This window comes from Argopecten irradians, chromosome 13 (assembly GCF_041381155.1).
Source record: "Argopecten irradians isolate NY chromosome 13, Ai_NY, whole genome shotgun sequence".
Lineage (NCBI taxonomy): Eukaryota > Metazoa > Mollusca > Bivalvia > Pectinida > Pectinidae > Argopecten > Argopecten irradians.
Genome location: NC_091146.1, coordinates 38,032,544 through 38,057,817, shown reverse-complemented (window position 1 = coordinate 38,057,817; position 25,274 = coordinate 38,032,544). Strand labels below are relative to the sequence as shown.

Genomic DNA, 25,274 nt, shown 5'->3' with positions numbered 1-25,274 from the left:
ACACTAACAAACTGTAATTAAACTGTAATCAGTACACTAACAAACTGTATCTTAACAGTAATCAGTACACTAACAAACTGTAACTAAATTGTAAACAGTACACTAACAAACTGTAACTAAACTGCAATCTGTACACAAACAAACTGTAACTAAACTGTAATCAGTACACTAACAAATTGTAACTAAACTGTAATCAGTACACTAACAAACTGTAACTAAACTGTAATCAGTATAGTAGCATACGGTAACTAAACTGTAATCAGTACACTAACAAACTGTAACTAACTGTAATCAGTACAGCACTAACAAACTGTAACTAAACTGTAATCAGTACACTAACAAACTGTAACTAAACTGTAATCAGTACATTATCAAACTGTAACTAAACTGTAATCAGTACACTAACAAACTGTAACTAAACTGTAATCAGTACACTAACAAACTGTAACTAAACTGTAATCAGTACACTATCAAACTGTAACTAAACTGTAATCACTACTTCACTGACAAACTGTATCTTAACAGTAATCAGTACACTAAATGTAACTAAACTGTAATCAGTACACTAACAAACTGTAACTAAACTGCAATCATTACACTAACAAACTGTAACTAAACTGTTATCAGTACACTAACAAACGGTATCTTAACAGTAATCAGTACACTAACAAACTGTAACTAAACTGTAATCAGTACACTTTACAAACTGTAACTAAACTGTAATCAGTACACTAACAAACTGTATCTTAACAGTAATCAGTACACTAACAAACTGTAACTAAATTGTAATCAGTACACTAACAAACTGTAACTAAACTGTAATCAGTACACTAACAAACTGTAACTAAACTTGATCACCTCTACACTAACAAACTGTAACTAAACTGCAATCAGTACACTAACAAACTGTAACTAAACTGTAATCAGTACACTAACAAACTGTATCTTAACAGTAATCAGTACACTGACAAACTGTAACTAAATTGTAATCAGTACACTAACAAACTGTAACTAAACTGTAATCAGTACACTAACAAACTGTATCTTAACAGTAATCAGTACACTAACAAACTGTAACTAAATTGTAATCAGTACACTAACAAACTGTAACTTAACTGTAATCAGTACACTAACAAACTGTAACTAAACTGTAATCAGTACACTAACAAACTGTAACTAAACTGTAATCAGTACACTAACAAACTGTAACTAAACTGTAATCAGTACACTAACAAACTGTAACTAAACTGTAATCAGTACACTAACAAACTGTAACTAAACTGTAATCAGTACACTAACAAACTGTAACTAAACTGTAATCACCACTACACTAACAAACTGTAACTAAACTGTAATCAGTACACTAACAAACTGTAACTAAACTGTAATCACTACTACACTAACAAACTGTAACTAAACTGTAATCAGTACACTAACAAACTGTAACTAAACTGTAATCAGTACACTTACAAACTGTAACTTAACTGTAATCACCACTACACTAACAAACTGTAACTAAACTGTAATCAGTACACTAACAAACTAGAACTAATCCATATTAATCCAATAAATATGCATGTTTCACAATGGAAAAACCGTGTGATAAATTTCATAGCAGTTGATTATCCAATCGGAACACCTCGCCCACTTCTTCGAACATAGGCTCGGACCTAACTGTATGAATACAAATGAAAATGATGTATTTTGTGATCCGCCGGACAATGGCCAAATTACCACTACCTGTAGGACTATATCATAGAGGGTTACCTCCCTTGTGAAACATACAGCGTTATTTACCACAAAGAAGAACTTAAAACAAACTCCCTGATTTACAATGTATACTATCTAAATTTGTGTTTTACAAGACGTACGAGATATATTTATTAGAATGAACATGAATGCTTGAACAAAAAACTATGAAATGTTTTAGAAAATTTATCAAACGGTAACATTTTATGAATGGAATATCTGACTTACTACATTACACTTCTTTGAAGAATGTTCATAAATTGTACCTCAGTTCGTGCGTTATTTAAACCATTATTTTTTTACCGCTGAACAATGGTACTTTTTTCTATAGTATAAAAAAACAGGAGCAGACGAATCAAGCTTTTTTCAAAAGTTACTTACTTTACACCATTACCGTCATTGAAAAGTTTGAGCTTCTTAGTTTACTTCAAAATAAAAAATGTCAAAAATAATTAATTGCTTTCCAAAAAAATTCATAGCACTATGTCCTATATGGAATAAAGTACTGATCGCGAATGCACCATTTAGCAAAATATACTATTTTACATATTTTTCTGTTAATAAGACATACATTTACATGAATAAACACTTTTTTTTCAAATGATGAGTATCGTTTATTCTCTGTCGGCGATGGAGCATCTTAAAACATATTTGTACCGAAATATCCATTTATTTGTGTGGTGACTTTTCCAACTTGAAGACCAGATAAGATACACTTTTTTCATATGAAAACGATATAGACGATAATCTAATTTGTTTACATGCTTCATCCGTGATTCCGGTCGCGTGGTATGATCAGTTCAATAAATATATCATTAGAAAAATATTTCTCCATAGTTAAAACTTTTATTCCTCGAATAAGAGGTACAGAAAAATAAGATATAAATACGATGAGTATATATACATACACACGTGAATATATATACAATAAGGAAACATTATCGTAATTATTACAAACTCCTCTTCTGATATTACTTATCAGCCGTTATAATCATACATGTACAAAAAATTATATTTTATATTGATATACCGCTAATTTCATTAGTTTGTGATCATGATTTTAAAGAAGTTCATAGAATATGCATAACCTTTTGAATGATATCCTTAATAATCATTTTAAGAATACGTAAAGATAAAACAAATACTTGTTACAAGACATTCACTTTTAACAAAATTGATGATGTCCATTAAAAACACATTTCGAGTCCGATATCGCTGTTTGAAGTAGCCATATGTACCGCATTCCTAGTCCTCTAAACCTGCCTATATTATTAGGCTTTTTTCTTTTTTTCTTTTTGCCTAATATATATTTTAGGCAAAAAAAAAGCCTAATAATATAGGCAGGTTTAGCGGACTACCGCATTCCTAGCATTAAAGTATCATAAAGACGCTAATTGATTACCACTTCGTGTTTAGTTTTAGCTTTGTGTGACTAAGTCATATTAAATCTAGAAATATACATGTCTCTCATATCCCTACGGCCCAATAGTCCGAAGGCCAGTTAGTCCTAAAGCCTGTTAGTCCGAAGGTCCGATAGTCCGAGAACAGATAATGTATCTGAAATTTATGCGAACACGTTACTGAAAATAAGACAAAATACTTTGTAGTAAACTTGCTAGGATATAAGAGACACGGAGAATGATATCGAAAGAGTATATACATGTACATTGCAATCACGTTTAACATTTTCCCAGAAAGTAACCATTTTCATCATTTAAATAAGTCAAAGAAAGGGGGAATGAGACGAAAATAAAAGTCGTTAGTCGTTAAATTGAACAATACGTACAGTAACTTTCAAAAGCGGGACGCAGAACTTGTGTAAAAAAACCCAACAATAAACACATACTGGCCCCTCCTTAAATCAAAAAGTTTATCTATATATGTTGCAATATGATGGTTAACAAGATCAATTGCATTTAGGATTTAACTTTTTTTTTCTTATTTTACAATAACTCATCTTCGTTTCCACAAGAAATTTTAAGACATTACACTTATCGGACACTATTTTCAAAGTAGGGATACGTAATGACACCATTACTCCTAGGGTTGATTTTTTAAAGAGACTATGCGAAAATTTTATTAATTTGTTCACAGGATCCCCTCCAATATGCCAAATTATCATAGTACCGCTAGATAAAATTCAATTCTAGACATTTAGATATATACTTTTAGATAGTATAACTTTGAAATATTGAACGTAAACGGTTGAAAAATGAATAAACAACAAAGTCGTAATATGTTTCTTTTTAATTTTAATAAAAACAGTACAATTGTGTGTAATTATTTTACATTGATGACTCTAAATAACGGAACTGTTTTCACTGGGACCTTTTGAATCAAGGCCTGATGTTTGACCGTACACCGCCCAAAAGAGAGCGACTGAATCATTATCAAAAATGAGGCAATTAATCAAATTCCTAGTTGTAATTTATATACAAAATCATCATCCATACCCATCATCTATACCCCATGTACAGTAGATATAGATGCAGTCGAGGAATAAATACCTCTTATAGCCAACTGATTACGTTGAAGCGTGTTACCATGGGCGCCGCCATTTTTACCGAAAGTAGTTCAAAATGGTTACTACTTAGGTCCGAGTCTAGTTTCGGAGAAAATGACGAGGTGATCCGATTGTTGATTATCGTTTATGTTTACACACTCCAGTGTGTAAACACATGTGAAAGGATTGATATTTGTAAATTGTATGACCGGCCGGTCGTGTGTGAAAGTGGGTTTGTATAATATAAATAATAAATAATATTATGTCATCTTGTTTTGTAATGCTTAATTGCTGATGTTATATTTCCGTATTGTTTATTACCGCTGGTTTCCTGTTGTCATCCGGGTATCTCAATTTGGTTACTTCCTTTACTTTCATTCAATTTGTAACAAGGTATCTTATTGGCTATTTGTGTAATCGCTATATAAACCCGCTGTAGTCCGTGTAACTTCAGTCTACATTAGCACTGACCTGCTGGTAGGCTCATTCTCTGCTCTCCTTCTCTCGTATCTGTCTCTTTATTGTTGTCTGTGGGGTTGGGGGATCTGTGTCCCTTTATAAATTAGGCTAGTAGTTGTGTAGTATTTAGTTCCGTAAATTGAAACCAGCGGTAGGGTCCTTCTATGTCAATGAGTACACTTTGTTGTTGTTAACTTTACACTTGTTATGTTGATTGTAGATATTTAAGCATCTGCGGGTGCAATAAAATACCCTGTACCACAGTTCTGTGTTGTGTACTCTCTGACCACGCAATATCTCTACGGAACCCCGGATTGAACGACATTGAACCTGGGTACAACGGAACATTACACATAGTAGTGACAGACGAACGTGACTATACTCCTATTACACACCTACGGCGCCTCTGATTGGCCAACTCCTACATCTCTTGATTCCGATTGGCTTTCAACTTCGGACTACATTTCATAGTGCAGTTTCTTTTAAATAGAATTGTATTTACTGTATAATAGGTCATTACTTATTCAAAGTATTAAAAAACAACATATTGAATCTCTATTTAGACCTTATATTTTATGGCGGAAAGATATCATTACACATTGTATGGTAGTAAGTTTCCCTGGATGAAGACGAGAAATGGTCACCACTGTAAAAATACAGAGTTTAAGTTATGGGATAAAGGGGTTCCCCAATACGTGACAATTGTTTAATCATGTTTATCTAAACTCTCGTTAGTTAAATTTCAAATTTTCAAAAAACACTCAATAAAAATCGTCTTTTTTAATTTTAAAATCAATTAACTCGAGTTTGATAAACATAATAAACAACAGTCACTTGTTGGGGAACCTCTATTTATCACATAAGCCGCCTGATATCAAGCAATGACGTTTAAAGTATTCCAAGTTTTACTTTTAGGCAAAGTTCGAAAAAACGTATAAACTGTTAATTACTCTAACTAAATCTAAACAATTAATATTAAAGACATTTTGTCGTGTAACATATTAACAGGTATATTTTGTAGGTAAGTGACAAATATTGATATTAAAATTGGACAGTGATGGATAGTCTTTATATACAACGTTCAACGGTAGGAACATTCCTAAGTAATTACTATAGATAGCAATCAATCAAAAACCATGTAACAAACGAGCCGCACATTTTATAGCACGGAGGAGGCACATGTCTAGATAAACACTATACCGAGTTGGTGGATATCTTGTACAGGACTGGTCTATATAAACACTATACCGAGTGGGTGGGTATCTTGTACAGGTCTGGGTCTATATAAACACTATACCGAGTGGGTGGATATCTTGTACAGGACTGGTCTATATAAACACTATACCGAGTTGGTGGATAAATTATACAGGGATGGGTCTATATAAACACTATACCGAGTTGGTGGATATCTTGTACAGGGCTGGTCTATATAAACACTCTACCGAGTGGGTGGGTATCTTGTGCAGGGCTGGTCTATATAAACACTATACCGAGTTGGTGGATATCTTTACAGGGCTGGGTCTATATAAACACTATACCGAGTGGGTGGGTATCTTGTACAGGTCTGGTCTATATAAACACTATACCGAGTGGGTGGGTATCTTGTATAGGGCTGGTCTATATAAACACTATACCAAGTGGGTGGGTATCTTGTACAGGCTGGTCTATATAAACACTATACGAGTGGGTGTTATCTTGTACGGGCTGGGTCTATATAAACACTATACCGAGTGGGTTGGTATCTTGTACGGTCTGGGTCTATAGGTCTATATAAACACTATACCGAGTGGGTGGGTATCTTGTACAGGGCTGGTCTATATAAACACTATACCGAGTGGGTGTTATCTTGTACAGGGCTGGTCTATATAAACACTATACCGAGTGGGTGGGTATCTTGTACAGGGCTGGGTCTATATAAACACTATACCGAGTGGGTTTATTCTTGACATGACTGGTATATATAAACACTAAACCTAGGATTGGAGTATAAGATTATACAGGGATGGGTTATCTATATAAACACTATTACCGAGTGGGTGGATATCTTGTACAGGGCTCTGGTCTATATAAACACTATACCGAGTGGGGTGGTATCTTGTACAGGGCTGGGTCTATATAAACACTATACCGAGTGGGTGGGTATCTTGTACACAACCGAGTGGGTGGGTATCTTGTAAGGCTGGTCTATATAAACACTATACCGAGTGGGTGGGTATCTTGTACAGGGCTGGTCTATATAAACACTATACCGAGTGGGTGGTATCTTGTACAGGCTGGTCTATATAAACACTATACCGAGTGGGTGGGTATCTTGTACAGGGCTGGTCTATATAAACACTATACCGAGTGGGTGGGTATCTTGTACAGGGCTGGTCTATATAAACACTATACCGAGTGGGTGGGTATCTTGTACAGGGCTGGTCTATATAAACACTATACCGAGTGGGTGGGTATCTTGTACAGGGCTGGGCTGGTCTATATAAACACTATACCGAGTGGGTGGGTATCTTGTACAGGGCTGGTCTATATAAACACTATACCGAGTGGGTGTGGTATCTTGTATAGGGCTGGTCTATATAAACACTATACCGAGTGGGTGGGTATCTTGTACAGGGCTGGTCTATATAAACACTATACCGAGTGGGTGGGTATCTTGTACAGGGCTGGTCTATATAAACACTATACCGAGTGGGTGGTATCTTGTACAGGGCTGGTCTATATAAACACTATACCGAGTGGGTGGGTATCTTGTACAGGGCTGGTCTATATAAACACTATACCGAGTGGGTGGTATCTTGTACAGGGCTGGTCTATATAAACACTATACCGAGTGGGTGGGTATCTTGTACAGGGCTGGTCTATATAAACACTATACCGAGTGGGTGGTATCTTGTACAGGGCTGGTCTATATAAACACTATACCGAGTGGGTGGGTATCTTGTACAGGGCTGGTCTATATAAACACTATACCGAGTGGGTGGTATCTTGTACAGGGCTGGTCTATATAAACACTATACCGAGTGGGTGGGTATCTTGTACAGGGCTGGTCTATATAAACACTATACCGAGTGGGTGGGTATCTTGTATAGGGCTGGTCTATATAAACACTATACCGAGTGGGTGGTATCTTGTACGGGGCTGGGTCTATATAAACACTATACCGAGTGGGTGGGTATCTTGTATAGGGCTGGTCTATATAAACACTATACCGAGTGGGTGGGTATCTTGTACAGGGCTGGTCTATATAAACACTATACCGAGTGGGTGGGTATCTTGTACAGGGCTGGTCTATATAAACACTATACCGAGTGGGTGGTTATCTTGTACAGGGCTGGTCTATACAAACACTATACCGAGTGGGTGGGTATCTTGTACAGGGCTGGGTCTATATAAACACTATACCGAGTGGGTGGTATCTTGTACAGGGCTGGGTCTATATAAACACTATACCGAGTGGGTGGTATCTTGTACAGGGCTGGGTCTATATAAACACTATACCGAGTGGGTGGGTATCTTGTACAGGGCTGGTCTATATAAACACTATACCGAGTGGGTGTTATCTTGTACAGGGCTGGTCTATATAAACACTATACCGAGTGGGTGGGTATCTTGTACAGGGCTGGTCTATATAAACACTATACCTTGAGTGGGTGGGTATCTTGTACAGGGCTGGTCTATATAAACACTATACCGAGTGGGTGGGTATCTTGTACAGGGCTGGTCTATATAAACACTATACCGAGTGGGTGGTATCTTGTACAGGGCTGGTCTATATAAACACTATACCGAGTGGGTGGGTATCTTGTACAGGGCTGGTCTATATAAACACTATACCGAGTGGGTGGGTATCTTGTACAGGGCTGGTCTATATAAACACTATACCGAGTGGGTGGTATCTTGTACAGGCTGGTCTATATAAACACAACGAGGGGTGTTATCTTGTACAGGGCTGGTCTATATAAACACTATACCGAGTGGGTGGGTATCTTGTACAGGGCTGGTCTATATAAACACTATACCGAGTGGGTGGGTATCTTGTACAGGGCTTGGGTCTATATAAACACTATACCGAGTGGGTGGGTATCTTGTACAGGGCTGGTCTATATAAACACTATACCGAGTGGGTGGGTATCTTGTACAGGGCTGGTCTATATAAACACTATACCGAGTGGGTGGGTATCTTGTACAGGGCTGGTCTATATAAACACTATACCGAGTGGTGGTATCTTGTACAGGCTGGTATCACTTGAGTGGGTGGGTATCTTGTACAGGGCTGGTCTATATAAACACTATACCGAGTGGGTGGGTATCTTGTACAGGTGCTGGTCTATATATAAACACTATACCGAGTGTGGTGGGTATCTTGTATAGGGCTGGTCTATATAAACACTATACCGAGTGGGTGGGTATCTTGTACAGGGCTGGTCTATATAAACACTATACCGAGTGGGTGGGTATCTTGTACAGGGCTGGTCTATATAAACACTATACGAGTATCTTGTACAGGGCTGGTCTATATAAACACAGGGCTGGCTATATAAACCGAGTGGGTGGGTATCTTGTACAGGGCTGGTCTATATAAACACTATACCGAGTGGGTGGTATCTTGTACAGGGCTGGTCTATATAAACACTATACCGAGTGGGTGGGTATCTTGTACAGGGCTGGTCTATATAAACACTATACCGAGTGGGTGGTATCTTGTACAGGGCTGGTCTATATAAACACTATACCGAGTGGGTGGGTATCTTGTACAGGGCTGGTCTATATAAACACTATACCGATATTTGTACAGGGCTGGTCTAATAACCTATACCGAGTGGGTGGTATCTTGTACAGGGCTGGTCTATATAAACACTATACCGAGTGGGTGGTATCTTGTACAGGGCTGGGTCTATATAAACACTATACCGAGTGGGTGGGTATCTTGTACAGGGCTGGTCTATATAAACACTATACCGAGTGGTGGTATCTTGTACAGGTCTGGGTCTATATAAACACTATACCGAGTGGGTGGTATCTTGTACAGGGCTGTCTATATAAACACTATACCGAGTGGGTGGGTATCTTGTACAGGCTGGTCTATATCAACACTATACCGAGTGGTGGTACTTGTATATAAAACACTATACCGAGTGGGTGGGTATCTTGTACAGGGCTGGTCTATATAAAACACTATACCGAGTGGGGTGGTATCTTGTACAGGGCTGGTCTATATAAACACTATACCGAGTGGGTGGGGTATCTTGTACAGGGCTGGTCTATATAAACACTATACCGAGTGGGTGGGTGGTATCTTGTACAGGGCTGGTCTATATAAACACTATACCGAGTGGGTGGGTATCTTGTACAGGGCTGGTCTATATAAACACTATACCGAGTGGGTGGGTATCTTGTACAGGGCTGGTCTATATAAACCTATACCGAGTGGGTGGGTATCTTGTACAGGGCTGGTCATATACCGAGTTGGGTGGGTATCTTGTACAGGGCTGGTCTATATAAACACTATACCGAGTGGGTGGGTATCTTGTACAGGGCTGGTCTATATAAACACTATACCGAGTGGGTGGGTATCTTGTACAGGGCTGGTCTATATAAACACTATACCGAGTGGGTGGGTATCTTGTACAGGGCTGGTCTATATAAACACTATACCGAGTGGGTGGGTATCTTGTACAGGGCTGGTCTATATAAACACTATACCGAGTGGGTGGGTATCTTGTACAGGGCTGGTCTATATAAACACTATACCGAGTGGGTGGGTATCTTGTACAGGGCTGGTCTATATAAACACTATACCGAGTGGGTGGGTATCTTGTACAGGGCTGGTCTATATAAACACTATACCGAGTGGGTGGGTATCTTGTACAGGGCTGGTCTATATAAACACTATACCGAGTGGGTGATGGGTGGTCTATCTTGTACAGGGCTGGTCTATATAAACACTATACCGAGTGGGTGGGTATCTTGTACAGGGCTGGTCTATATAAACACTATACCGAGTGGGTGGGTATCTTGTACAGGGCTGGTCTATATAAACACTATACCGAGTGGGTGGGTATCTTGTACAGGGCTGGTCTATATAAACACTATACCGAGTGGGTGGGTATCTTGTACAGGGCTGGTCTATATAAACACTATACCGAGTGGGTGGGTATCTTGTACAGGGCTGGTCTATATAAACACTATACCGAGTGGGTGGGTATCTTGTACAGGGCTGGTCTATATAAACACTATACCGAGTGGGTGGGTATCTTGTACAGGGCTGGTCTATATAAACACTATACCGAGTGGGTGGGTATCTTGTACAGGGCTGGTCTATATAAACACTATACCGAGTGGGTGGGTATCTTGTACAGGGCTGGTCTATATAAACACTATACCGAGTGGGTGGGTATCTTGTACAGGGCTGGTCTATATAAACACTATACCGAGTGGGTGGGTATCTTGTACAGGGCTGGTCTATATCAACACTATACCGAGTGGGTTGGTATCTTGTACAGGGCTGGTCTATATAAACACTATACCGAGTGGGTGGTATCTTGTACAGGGCTGGTCTATATAAACACTATACCGAGTGGGTGGGTATCTTGTACAGGGCTGGTCTATATAAACACTATACCGAGTGGGTGGGTATCTTGTACAGGGCTGGTCTATATAAACACTATACCGAGTGGGTGGGTATCTTGTACAGGCTGGTCTATATAAACACTATACCGAGTGGGTGGGTATCTTGTACAGGGCTGGTCTATATAAACACTATACCGAGTGGGTGGTATCTTGTACAGGTCTGGTCTATATAAACACTATACCGAGTGGGTGGTATCTTGTACAGGTCTGGTCTATATAAACACTATACCGAGTGGGTGGGTATCTTGTACAGGGCTGGTCTATATAAACACTATACCGAGTGGGTGGGTATCTTGTACAGGGCTGGTCTATATAAACACTATACCGAGTGGGTGGGTATCTTGTACAGGGCTGGTCTATATAAACACTATACCGAGTGGGTGGTATCTTGTACAGGGCTGGTCTATATAAACACTATACCGAGTGGGTGGGTATCTTGTACAGGGCTGGTCTATATAAACACTATACCGAGTGGGTGGGTATCTTGTACAGGGCTGGGGGTCTGGGTCTATATAAACACTATACCGAGTGGGTGGGTATCTTGTACAGGGCTGGGTCTATATAAACACTATACCAAGTGGGTGGTATCTTGTACGGGGCTGGGTCTATATAAACACTATACCGAGTGGGTGGGTATCTTGTACAGGTCTGGTCTATATAAACACTATACCGAGTGGGTGGGTATCTTGTACAGGGCTGGGTCTATATAAACACTATACCGAGTGGGTGGGTATCTTGTACAGGGCTGGTCTATATAAACACTATACCGAGTGGGTGGGTATCTTGTACAGGGCTGGTCTATATAAACACTATACCGAGTGGGTGGGTATCTTGTACAGGGCTGGTCTATATAAACACTATACCGAGTGGATGGGTATCTTGTACAGGGCTGGTCTATATAAACACTATACCGAGTGGGTGGGTATCTTGTACAGGGCTGGTCTATATAAACACTATACCGAGTGGGTGGTATCTTGTACAGGGCTGGTCTATATAAACACTATACCGAGTGGGTGGGTATCTTGTACAGGGCTGGTCTATATAAACACTATACCGAGTGGGTGGTATCTTGTACAGGGCTGGTCTATATAAACACTATACCGAGTGGGTGGGTATCTTGTACAGGGCTGGTCTATATAAACACTATACCGAGTGGGTGGGTATCTTGTACAGGGCTGGTCTACCGAGTGGGTGGGTATCTTGTACAGGGCTGGTCTATATAAACACTATACCGAGTGGGTGGGTATCTTGTACAGGGCTGGTCTATATAAACACTATACCTAGTGGGTGGGTATCTTGTACAGGGCTGGTCTATATAAACACTATACCGAGTGGGTGGTATCTTGTACAGGTCTGGGTCTATATAAACACTATACCGAGTGGGTTGGTATCTTGTACAGGGCTGGTCTATATAAACACTATACCGAGTTGGTGGTATTTTGTACAGGGCTGGTCTATATAAACACTATACCGAGTGGGTGGGTATCTTGTACAGGGCTGGTCTATATAAACACTATACCGAGTGGGTGGGTATCTTGTACATGGCTGGTCTATATAAACACTATACCGAGTGGGTTGGTATCTTGTATAGGGCTGGTCTATATAAACGCTATACCGAGTGGGTGGTATCTTGTACAGGGCTGGGTCTATATAAACGCTATACCGAGTAGGTGGTAACTTGACGCTTCCGAAATTCGTACACTTTTAAAATATATGAAATAGAATTTTCAGTTTACAACCTTAAGTGAGAATAACTGTTCGGAACAAAAAGTGCTTAACAGTAACTATGACAATTTTTATATGTCATATTCTTTCCTGTTGCTTATTATCTCTATTTAAACAAAAAATAATGAAATTGTGAAAAAAACTGAAAAACAACGTCGTGCGACAACCCTAAAAACACTATTATATATTTTAAAACACAGAAAACAAATGCTGAGTGGGATATTTTTGACAGATATGTGACTTAAATGAATTAAAAAATATTTGAACTTTCCTTAAATGAATTCAAACATTTCTTATCATGTCATGACATTTATTAATCGAATAAAATTTAAGAGGTGTACTATTTTGAGTACTCAAACCTGCTGAAACACAGGGCTGGACCAGGCATGCTTCAAAACTCTCTATTTATAAATACACGCACTGCTGACAAGTAAACAAATCATGAAATTAAAACTGGAGGCATCTTTTTGTGGAAAGTTAAAAGAAAAACCTGGATTCAAGCATACGTTCGAGAATTTTAACAATTTTCTTCAAAAATTGTATCAATTTAGGTAGCGTCACGTTATCTTGGACAGGGCTGGGTCCATATTAGCGGTCTTTCATCAATTCAGGTCGTTCATCATTTGTAGCAAATTAAGATTTGTGTCTGTGATGTAAATTATAACATCAAAAGTAACGATTTATCATTATTGTGAATATTAAATTTTAGATCTTCAATTATTGTCTCCCAAAAATGATAGGTGTACTCCCACAGTAATAAAACATTAACACGTAAGATTGATGACTGTGATTCGGCACAAGTTATCGTACTTAGTTCGTCCTATACAAATGTGAACACGGAACACATTTCGTAGGTATACACCTACCACTGAAGTACACCTACCACTGTAGTACACCTACCACTGTAGTACACCTACCACTGTAGTACACCTACCACTGTAGTACACCTACCACTGTAGTACACCTACCACTGTAGTACACCTACCACTGTAGTACACCTACCACTGTAGTACACCTACCACTGTAGTACACCTACCACTGTAGTACATCTACCACTGTAGTACACCTACCACTGTAGTACATCTACCACTGTAGTACACCTACCACTGTAGTACACCTACCACTGTAGTACACCTACCACTGTAGTACACCTACCACTGTAGTACATCTACCACTGTAGTACACCTACCACTGTAGTACACCTACCACTGTAGTACACCTACCACTGTAGTACACCTACCACTGTAGTACACCTACCACTGTAGTACACCTACCACTGTAGTACACCTACCACTGTAGTACACCTACCACTGTAGTACACCTACCACTGTAGTACACCTACCACTGTAGTACACCTACCACTGTAGTACACCTACCACTGTAGTACATCTACCACTGTAGTACACCTACCACTGTAGTACACCTACCACTGTAGTACATCTACCACTGTAGTACACCTACCACTGTAGTACACCTACCACTGTAGTACACCTACCACTGTAGTACACCTACCACTGTAGTACACCTACCACTGTAGTACACCTACCACTGTAGTACACCTACCACTGTAGTACACCTACCACTGTAGTACACCTACCACTGTAGTACACCTACCACTGTAGTACACCTACCACTGTAGTACATCTACCACTGTAGTACACCTACCACTGTAGTACATCTACCACTGTAGTACACCTACCACTGTAGTACACCTACCACTGTAGTACACCTACCACTGTAGTACACCTACCACTGTAGTACACCTACCACTGTAGTACACCTACCACTGTAGTACACCTACCACTGTAGTACACCTACCACTGTAGTACACCTACCACTGTAGTACACCTACCACTGTAGTACACCTACCACTGTAGTACACCTACCACTGTAGTACACCTACCACTGTAGTACACCTACCACTGTAGTACACCTACCACTGTAGTACACCTACCACTGTAGTACACCTACCACTGTAGTACACCTACCACTGTAGTACACCTACCACTGTAGTACACCTACCACTGTAGTACATCTACCACTGTAGTACACCTACCACTGTAGTACACCTACCACTGTAGTACACCTACCACTGTAGTACATCTACCACTGTAGTACACCTACCACTGTAGTACATCTACCACTGTAGTACACCTACCACTGTAGTACACTACCACTGTAGTACACCTACCACTGTAGTACACCTACCACTGTAGTACACCTACCACTGTAGTACACCTACCACTGTAGTACACCTACCACTGTAGTACACCTACCACTGTAGTACACCTACCACTGTAGTACACCTACCACTGTAGTACACCTACCACTGTAGTACACCTACCACTGTAGTACACCTACCACTGTAGTACACCTACCACTGTAGTACACCTACCACTGTAGTACACACCACTGTAGTACACCTACCACTGTAGTACACCTACCACTGTAGTACACCTACCACTGTAGTACACCTACCACTGTAGTACACCTACCACTGTAGTACACCTACCACTGTAGTACACCTACCACTGTAGTACACCTACCACTGTAGTACACCTACCACTGTAGTACACCTACCACTGTAGTACACCTACCACTGTAGTACACTACACCACTGTAGTACACCTACCTTACACACTGTAGTACATCTACCACTGTAGTACACCTACCACTGTAGTACATCTACCACTGTAGTACACCTACCACTGTAGTACACCTACCACTGTAGTACACCTACCACTGTAGTACACCTACCACTGTAGTACACCTACCACTGTAGTACACCTACCACTGTAGTACACCTACCACTGTAGTACACCTACCACTGTAGTACACCTACCACTGTAGTACATCTACCACTGTAGTACACCTACCACTGTAGTACACCTACCACTGTAGTACACCTACCACTGTAGTACACCTACCACTGTAGTACACCTACCACTGTAGTACACCTACCACTGTAGTACACCTACCACTGTAGTACACCTACCACTGTAGTACACTACCACTGTAGACACTACCACTGTAGTACACCTACCACTGTAGTACACCTGTAGTACACTACCACTGTAGTACACCTACCACTGTAGTACACCTACCACTGTAGTACACTACCACTGTAGTACACTACCACTGTAGTACACCTACCACTGTAGTACATCTACCACTGTAGTACATCTACCACTGTAGTACACCTACCACTGTAGTACACCTACCACTGTAGTACATCTACCACTGTAGTACATCTACCACTGTAGTACATCTACCACTGTAGTACACCTACCACTGTAGTACATCTACCACTGTAGTACATCTACCACTGTAGTACACCTACCACTGTAGTACACCTACCACTGTAGTACATCTACCACTGTAGTACACCTACCACTGTAGTACACCTACCACTGTAGTACATCTACCACTGTAGTACATCCTACCACTGTAGTACACCTACCACTGTAGTACATCTACCACTGTAGTACACCTACCACTGTAGTACACCTACCACTGTAGTACATCTACCACTGTAGTACACCTACCACTGTAGTACACCTACCACTGTAGTACATCTACCACTGTAGTACATCTACCACTGTAGTACACCTACCACTGTAGTACATCTACCACTGTAGTACATCTACCACTGTAGTACACCTACCACTGTAGTACATCTACCACTGTAGTACACCTACCACTGTAGTACACCTACCACTGTAGTACATCTACCACTGTAGTACACCTACCACTGTAGTACATCTACCACTGTAGTACAACTACCACTGTAGTACATCTACCACTGTAGTACACCTACCACTGTAGTACAACTACCACTGTAGTACACCTACCACTGTAGTACACCTACCACTGTAGTACAACTACCACTGTAGTACACCTACCACTGTAGTACATCTACCACTGTAGTACATCTACCACTGTAGTACACCTACCACTGTAGTACACCTACCACTGTAGTACACCTACCACTGTAGTACACCTACCACTGTAGTACACCTACCACTGTAGTACACCTACCACTGTAGTACATCTACCACTGTAGTACACCTACCACTGTATACACTACCACTGTAGTACAACTACCACTGTAGTACACCTACCACTGTAGTACACCTACCACTGTAGTACACTACCACTGTAGTACACCTACCACTGTAGTACACCTACCACTGTAGTACACCTACCACTGTAGTACACCTACCACTGTAGTACACCTACCACTGTAGTACACCTACCACTGTAGTACATCTACCACTGTAGTACACCTACCACTGTAGTACACCTACCACTGTAGTACACCTACCACTGTAGTACACCTACCACTGTAGTACACCTACCACTGTAGTACACCTACCACTGTAGTACATCTACCACTGTAGTACACCTACCACTGTAGTACACCTACCACTGTAGTACACCTACCACTGTAGTACACCTACCACTGTAGTACACCTACCACTGTAGTACACCTACCACTGTAGTACACCTACCACTGTAGTACACCTACCACTGTAGTACATCTACCACTGTAGTACATCTACCACTGTAGTACACCTACCACTGTAGTACACCTACCACTGTAGTACATCTACCACTGTAGTACATCTACCACTGTAGTACATCTACCACTGTAGTACACCTACCACTGTAGTACATCTACCACTGTAGTACACCTACCACTGTAGTACACCTACCACTGTAGTACATCTACCACTGTAGTACATCTACCACTGTTATACACCTACCACTGTAGTACATCTACCACTGTTTTTAGGATATATCTAACTTTTCATGCGATGTTGTTTATTTTGGCAAGTGTTTGCCTGTTCAAAATCCACATTTGCTTGGGGGATTTTGGTGAAGTCTAATGTTGCCTTCGACATGATTCAAACATAACCACATCTAACCGGAAATATATAGACTATTCTAATAAATTTCCGGAATGGCCAATCTTCACTAATTAAAGTCTTTCAAATGTGCACAAAGTTATGTTACTCGGGCTTACAATACGGTCATATCACATGTATATATATGTCATTTATATTCTGCAACGTTAAGTTACGTGTATACAAATGTTGTGGGTTTTTTTTCTGACTGTACAAAAATGTCAGTTGTTTTTTTTTTGCATGCTCTCAATCATGCAAGCATGCACGGGCGCTATGCCACTGACCTCTGTAAGAGTTTACCTGTGTTTAAAACATGGCTATGATGTCATCTTTTGTTGTCCCCAGTACTTTATTTAGACTTTTGTTCAAGTACTTGTTCTGTCTGTAGATTAGTACACCTTTCATTGTACATTAGTTTACCTGTAGCTGTAGACTAATTTCAAGAAATAAATGTAATCAAATTCAACATAAATGTAATAGATAACTTCAATAATACACAGCAAAAAGTGCAACGCATGTTTTACATACGTTTGAAAAAACATGCGTTAAACGTATGTTTAAAACATGCGTTTTACGTACGTTTTGGCCACCATGCGTAAAACGCACGTTTAAACAAAACATGCGTTAAACGTATGTTTAACATATGTTTTACGTACGTTTGTTTTCCACCACATGTAAAACGGACGTCTGTTAAAATAAACCTACTAATTACATATAAAACATTAGTTTTTTTTTTCAAAAATGATACTCCCATATGCAAATACATGTTTAATAGCCTTTATGTTTTGGTTTCATGTTATCTATATATGTCTTCTATCAAGTTATAGTGAACCTCATACTAGCCTCAAATAATAAATAAATGATAGAATAATGCAGCTTCAATATATAGAATAATGCAGCTTCAATATCGTATGATGATACATGTAGGTCTACAATTACATGTTCATCTACTGATTGTGAACAGAAGCAAAACAACTAATGTGGATTCCGTCTTTTTAAATTTTAATTTAACAGTTTTGAAGACTAATGAATACATATGATCAATATCAGGTGACCAGTACAATGTAGTGGTCTACAACTGCGTTTTGATCATCCTCGATACTCCAGGGGTTCCGATCACTTACGATCTATGTAGAGATCGTAAATGATCGGAACCCCTGGAGTATTGAGGATGTTGTTTGATCTACGAGATCATGAATATATGTCTTAAAATTGTCATTATACATGTAGCTAAGGATTATACGTGTAGCTACATTATGCATATGTAAAGGAAACAATGTATTTACATGAATTTAGTTTGTAAACTAGAAAATAGATTACTGATTTTTACTTCTGATCTTCATTAGAATTCTTGTTGAAATATTTTAAGTCATTTGAGGCATTTGGGGACTTGTGCAAGGCTACATCGATGACATCGCTATTACCATAGGCGTCTGCTTCTGGTTTAAGAAAGATAATAGCCTTCCCTACTATATATTAGGGGTAGGTTATTGTATTTTTTTTCAAAACCAGAAGCAGTCGCTGTGCTATTACATGACAGATTCTAATGGCCGGACAAACTTATATTCCGGAAATCTTTCTTGTCAATCTGATATCAACTCCTCGCATGTAAAAACATAATGGCAGTTACATCTGAGGAGTTCCGATTGTATTATTGTTGATTTTATTTGTATTTTAAAAATTAGATGAACATAAAGAAAGGTAACTATGTAAAAAAAACTGTTCAACACGTACACAATATTATCGGATGTAAATGTGCGAGAGTTACATCCGAGGCGTTCGGAGTACAGACTGATAGCGGTATACGGAGGAGCGCTAAATGCAGTGTTACATAAAAAAGATTTACATGGGAAGTTTTGTATTGCCAATACAAAGGGCCCAGGTCTTGTCAAATGTAAGTTACGTCATGAGAATCAGATTAATTTCACGATTTTAAAAACATGAAAATATTCATAGATAAATTTCTTTGATTTGTACTCATAGAATACATTTAAATGTTATTCTGAGATTCTGTGTAAACATCCGAAGTTTCTGCAAACACAACATAAATTGATTTCTGGACTCACTGAGCCAGAATTTGAAAACAATTGAACATTGGGCACGATTTTAGTAAAGAAAAAAATTAGGCTTTATTAAAAATGTAAGTGATGAAGTGATGTTAAGGATAAATTGATGTAGGGAAAATAAAATCATCCTAAAATTATGAAATTTATCAACATGTAGTCACTCGTTTGTAAATATAACATACTATGTATGAACAAATATCAATCATTGGACATGAACCGAAAATACAAATAAAATGGAATTAAACTTTACTTTTGAAAATGACAAATAGGCCCTATATGGTGCAACTTCAAAGACCATATATAAATGTACATAAAAATAAAAAAGGTGGATTTTGTAATAGGATCAAACTTATGTTTAACACATGTTTTGATACGTCCGTTTTACATGCGTTTACGTTTTACGTCTGTTTACCATGCGTATTACGCATGTTTAACACACGTATTACATACGTTTCGTACATACGTTTTACATACGTGGTCCTCAACATGCGTTTTACATGCGTTTTATAACGTACATAAAACGTGTATGCACCTTTTCCTGTGTACATCTGATCTGTATTGTCTGCCATGTTGCCTCTTGTACTGCTCCACTCAGAATGAAGAGAACTCAAACTCATAAGAAAATCTCTGGTAATAGCATTGGTATGGAATTTCATGAAAAATTCATACAATGCATGCACGACCAGAGTAGACATATTACAACAATTACTGTGCTGACATTTTCAGTGCCAAAGATGGTTGAAGGCCTTACCTGTAGCTGTAGATTAGTTACACACAATAGCCATAGTTAGCATTGTACATCAGAGTGCCATGTTTTAAGTAAGAGAAACACCTCAAACTGTATATTAGTCAAGATAATAAACAATGTTCGGCCCTTCGGGCCTCGCATTGTCCATTATCTTGTCTAATCTACAGTTTGAGGTGTTTCTCCTATACTTCTGTAATGTGCCATTGACGTAGGAAAGATATTCAACACGGACACAAAGAGTATATATATCTCTATTAAGTAAATAATTATTTCAATGCAATAGTTTAATTACAATATACAACATGAAAGATAGAACTAAAACATAGCACGATTTAAGAGTACTGACCATGTAGGATATATCAGCAGAGAAATAACAGCATGCTTTTGAAGCCTGAGTTATAAATATTATAGAGTATTGATACATTTGGGTTGATGTAGTTGAGCAGTATGACCGTAGTACATGTCGTACCCTGTCAATGATGACCACTTCTATAAAGCCTAATTGTCCAGTAGTATGACTGTAGTACATGTCGTACCCTGTCAATGATGACCACTTCTATAAAGCCTAATTGTCCAGTAGTATGACTGTAGTACATGTCGTACCCTGTCAATGATGACCACTTCTATAAAACCTAATTGTCCAGTAGTATGACTGTAGTACATGTCGTACCCTGTCAATGATGACCACTTCTATAAAACCTAATTGTCCAGTAGTATGACTGTAGTACATGTCGTAACCTGTCAATGATGACCACTTCTATAAAACCTAATTGTCCAGTAGTATGACTGTAGTACATGTCGTACCCTGTCAATGATGACCACTTCTATAAAACCTAATTGTCCAGTAGTATGACTGTAGTACATGTCGTACCCTGTCAATGATGACCACTTCTATAAAACCTAATTGTCCAGTAGTATGACTGTAGTACATGTCGTACCCTGTCAATGATGACCACTTCTATAAAACCTAATTGTCCAGTAGTATGACTGTAGTACATGTCGTACCCTGTCAATGATGACCACTTCTATAAAACCTAATTGTCCAGTAGTATGACTGTAGTACATGTCGTACCCTGTCAATGATGACCACTTCTATAAAACCTAATTGTCCAGTAGTATGACTGTAGTACATGTCGTACCCTGTCAATGATGACCACTTCTATAAAACCTAATTGTCCAGTAGTATGACTGTAGTACATGTCGTACCCTGTCAATGATGACCACTTCTATAAAACCTAATTGTCCAGTAGTATGATGACTGTAGTACATGTCGTACCCTGTCAATGATGACCACTTCTATAAAACCTAATTGTCCAGTAGTATGACTGTAGTACATGTCGTACCCTGTCAATGATGACCACTTCTATAAAACCTAATTGTCCAGTAGTATGACTGTAGTACATGTCGTACCCTGTCAATGATGACCACTTCTATAAAACCTAATTGTCCAGTAGTATGACTGTAGTACATGTCGTACCCTGTCAATGATGACCACTTCTATAAAACCTAATTGTCCAGTAGTATGACTGTAGTACATGTCGTACCCTGTCAATGATGACCACTTCTATAAAACCTAATTGTCCAGTAGTATGACTGTAGTACATGTCGTACCCTGTCAATGATGACCACTTCTATAAAACCTAATTGTCCAGTAGTATGACTGTAGTACATGTCGTACCCTGTCAATGATGACCACTTCTAATAAAACCTAATTGTCCAGTAGTATGACTGTAGTACATGTCGTACCCTGTCAATGATGACCACTTCTATAAAACCTAATTGTCCAGTAGTATGACTGTAGTACATGTCGTACCCTGTCAATGATGACCACTTCTATAAAACCTAATTGTCCAGTAGTATGACTGTAGTACATGTTGCGTACCCTGTCAATGATGACCACTTCTATAAAACCTAATTGTCCAGTAGTATGACTGTAGTACATGTCGTACCCTGTCAATGATGACCACTTCTATAAAACCTAATTGTCCAGTAGTATGACTGTAGTACATGTCGTACCCTGTCAATGATGACCACTTCTATAAAACCTAATTGTCCAGTAGTATGACTGTAGTACATGTCGTACCCTGTCAATGATGACCACTTCTATAAAACCTAATTGTCCAGTAGTATGACTGTAGTACATGTCGTACCCTGTCAATGATGACCACTTCTATAAAACCTAATTGTCCAGTAGTATGACTGTAGTACATGTCGTACCCTGTCAATGATGACCACTTCTATAAAACCTAATTGTCCAGTAGTATGACTGTAGTACATGTCGTACCCTGTCAATGATGACCACTTCTATAAAACCTAATTGTCCAGTAGTATGACTGTAGTACATGTCGTACCCTGTCAATGATGACCACTTCTATAAAACCTAATTGTCCAGTAGTATGACTGTAGTACATGTCGTACCCTGTCAATGATGACCACTTCTATAAAACCTAATTGTCCAGTAGTATGACTGTAGTACATGTCGTACCCTGTCAATGATGACCACTTCTATAAAACCTAATTGTCCAGTAGTATGACTGTAGTACATGTCGTACCCTGTCAATGATGACCACTTCTATAAAACCTAATTGTCCAGTAGTATGACTGTAGTACATGTCGTACCCTGTCAATGATGACCACTTCTATAAAACCTAATTGTCCAGTAGTATGACTGTAGTACATGTCGTACCCTGTCAATGATGACCACTTCTATAAAACCTAATTGTCCAGTAGTATGACTGTAGTACATGTCGTACCCTGTCAATGATGACCACTTCTATAAAACCTAATTGTCCAGTAGTATGACTGTAGTACATGTCGTACCCTGTCAATGATGACCACTTCTATAAAACCTAATTGTCCAGTAGTATGACTGTAGTACATGTCGTACCCTGTCAATGATGACCACTTCTATAAAACCTAATTGTCCAGTAGTATGACTGTAGTACATGTCGTACCCTGTCAATGATGACCACTTCTATAAAACCTAATTGTCCAGTAGTATGACTGTAGTACATGTCGTACCCTGTCAATGATGACCACTTCTATAAAACCTAATTGTCCAGTAGTATGACTGTAGTACATGTCGTACCCTGTCAATGATGACCACTTCTATAAAACCTAATTGTCCAGTAGTATGACTGTAGTACATGTCGTACCCTGTCAATGATGACCACTTCTATAAAACCTAATTGTCCAGTAGTATGACTGTAGTACATGTCGTACCCTGTCAATGATGACCACTTCTATAAAACCTAATTGTCCAGTAGTATGACTGTAGTACATGTCGTACCCTGTCAATGATGACCACTTCTATAAAACCTAATTGTCCAGTAGTATGACTGTAGTACATGTCGTAACCTGTCAATGATGACCACTTCTATAAAACCTAATTGTCCAGTAGTATGACTGTAGTACATGTCGTACCCTGTCAATGATGACCACTTCTATAAAACCTAATTGTCCAGTAGTATGACTGTAGTACATGTCGTACCCTGTCAATGATGACCACTTCTATAAAACCTAATTGTCCAGTAGTATGACTGTAGTAGTACATGTCGTCACCTGTCAATGATGACCACTTCTATAAAACCTAATTGTCCAGTAGTATGACTGTAGTACATGTCGTACCCTGTCAATGATGACCACTTCTATAAAACCTAATTGTCCAGTAGTATGACTGTAGTACATGTCGTACCCTGTCAATGATGACCACTTCTATAAAACCTAATTGTCCAGTAGTATGACTGTAGTACATGTCGTACCCTGTCAATGATGACCACTTCTATAAAACCTAATTGTCCAGTAGTATGACTGTAGTACATGTCGTACCCTGTCAATGATGACCACTTCTATAAAACCTAATTGTCCAGTAGTATGACTGTAGTACATGTCGTACCCTGTCAATGATGACCACTTCTTATAAAACCTAATTGTCCAGTAGTATGACTGTAGTACATGTCGTACCCTGTCAATGATGACCACTTCTATAAAACCTAATTGTCCAGTAGTATGACTGTAGTACATGTCGTAACCTGTCAATGATGACCACTTCTATAAAACCTAATTGTCCAGTAGTATGACTGTAGTACATGTCGTACCCTGTCAATGATGACCACTTCTATATAAAACCTAATTGTCCAGTAGTATGACTGTAGTACATGTCGTACCCTGTCAATGATGACCACTTCTATAAAACCTAATTGTCCAGTAGTATGACTGTAGTACATGTCGTACCCTGTCAATGATGACCACTTCTATAAAACCTAATTGTCCAGTAGTATGACTGTAGTACATGTCGTACCCTGTCAATGATGACCACTTCTATAAAACCTAATTGTCCAGTAGTATGACTGTGACACTATAAACTCATACATGTCGTACCCTGTCAATGATGACCACTTCTATAAAACCTAATTGTCCAGTAGTATGACTGTAGTACATGTCGTACCCTGTCAATGATGACCACTTCTATAAAACCTAATTGTCCA

General features: G+C 39.0%; 1 protein-coding gene across 1 annotated transcript in view; it reads right to left on the bottom strand.

Moving 5' to 3' along the window:
- The window catches only part of LOC138305870 (uncharacterized), an 86,795-nt gene extending 66,187 nt beyond the window's left edge, over positions 1-20,608 (bottom strand). Inside the window, exon 1 of the mRNA XM_069246132.1 lies at positions 20,555-20,608. Coding sequence (XP_069102233.1) covers positions 20,555-20,608 — 54 coding nt within the window. The remainder of the gene's footprint in view (positions 1-20,554) is intronic.
- Positions 20,609-25,274: the final 4,666 nt, after the last annotated feature.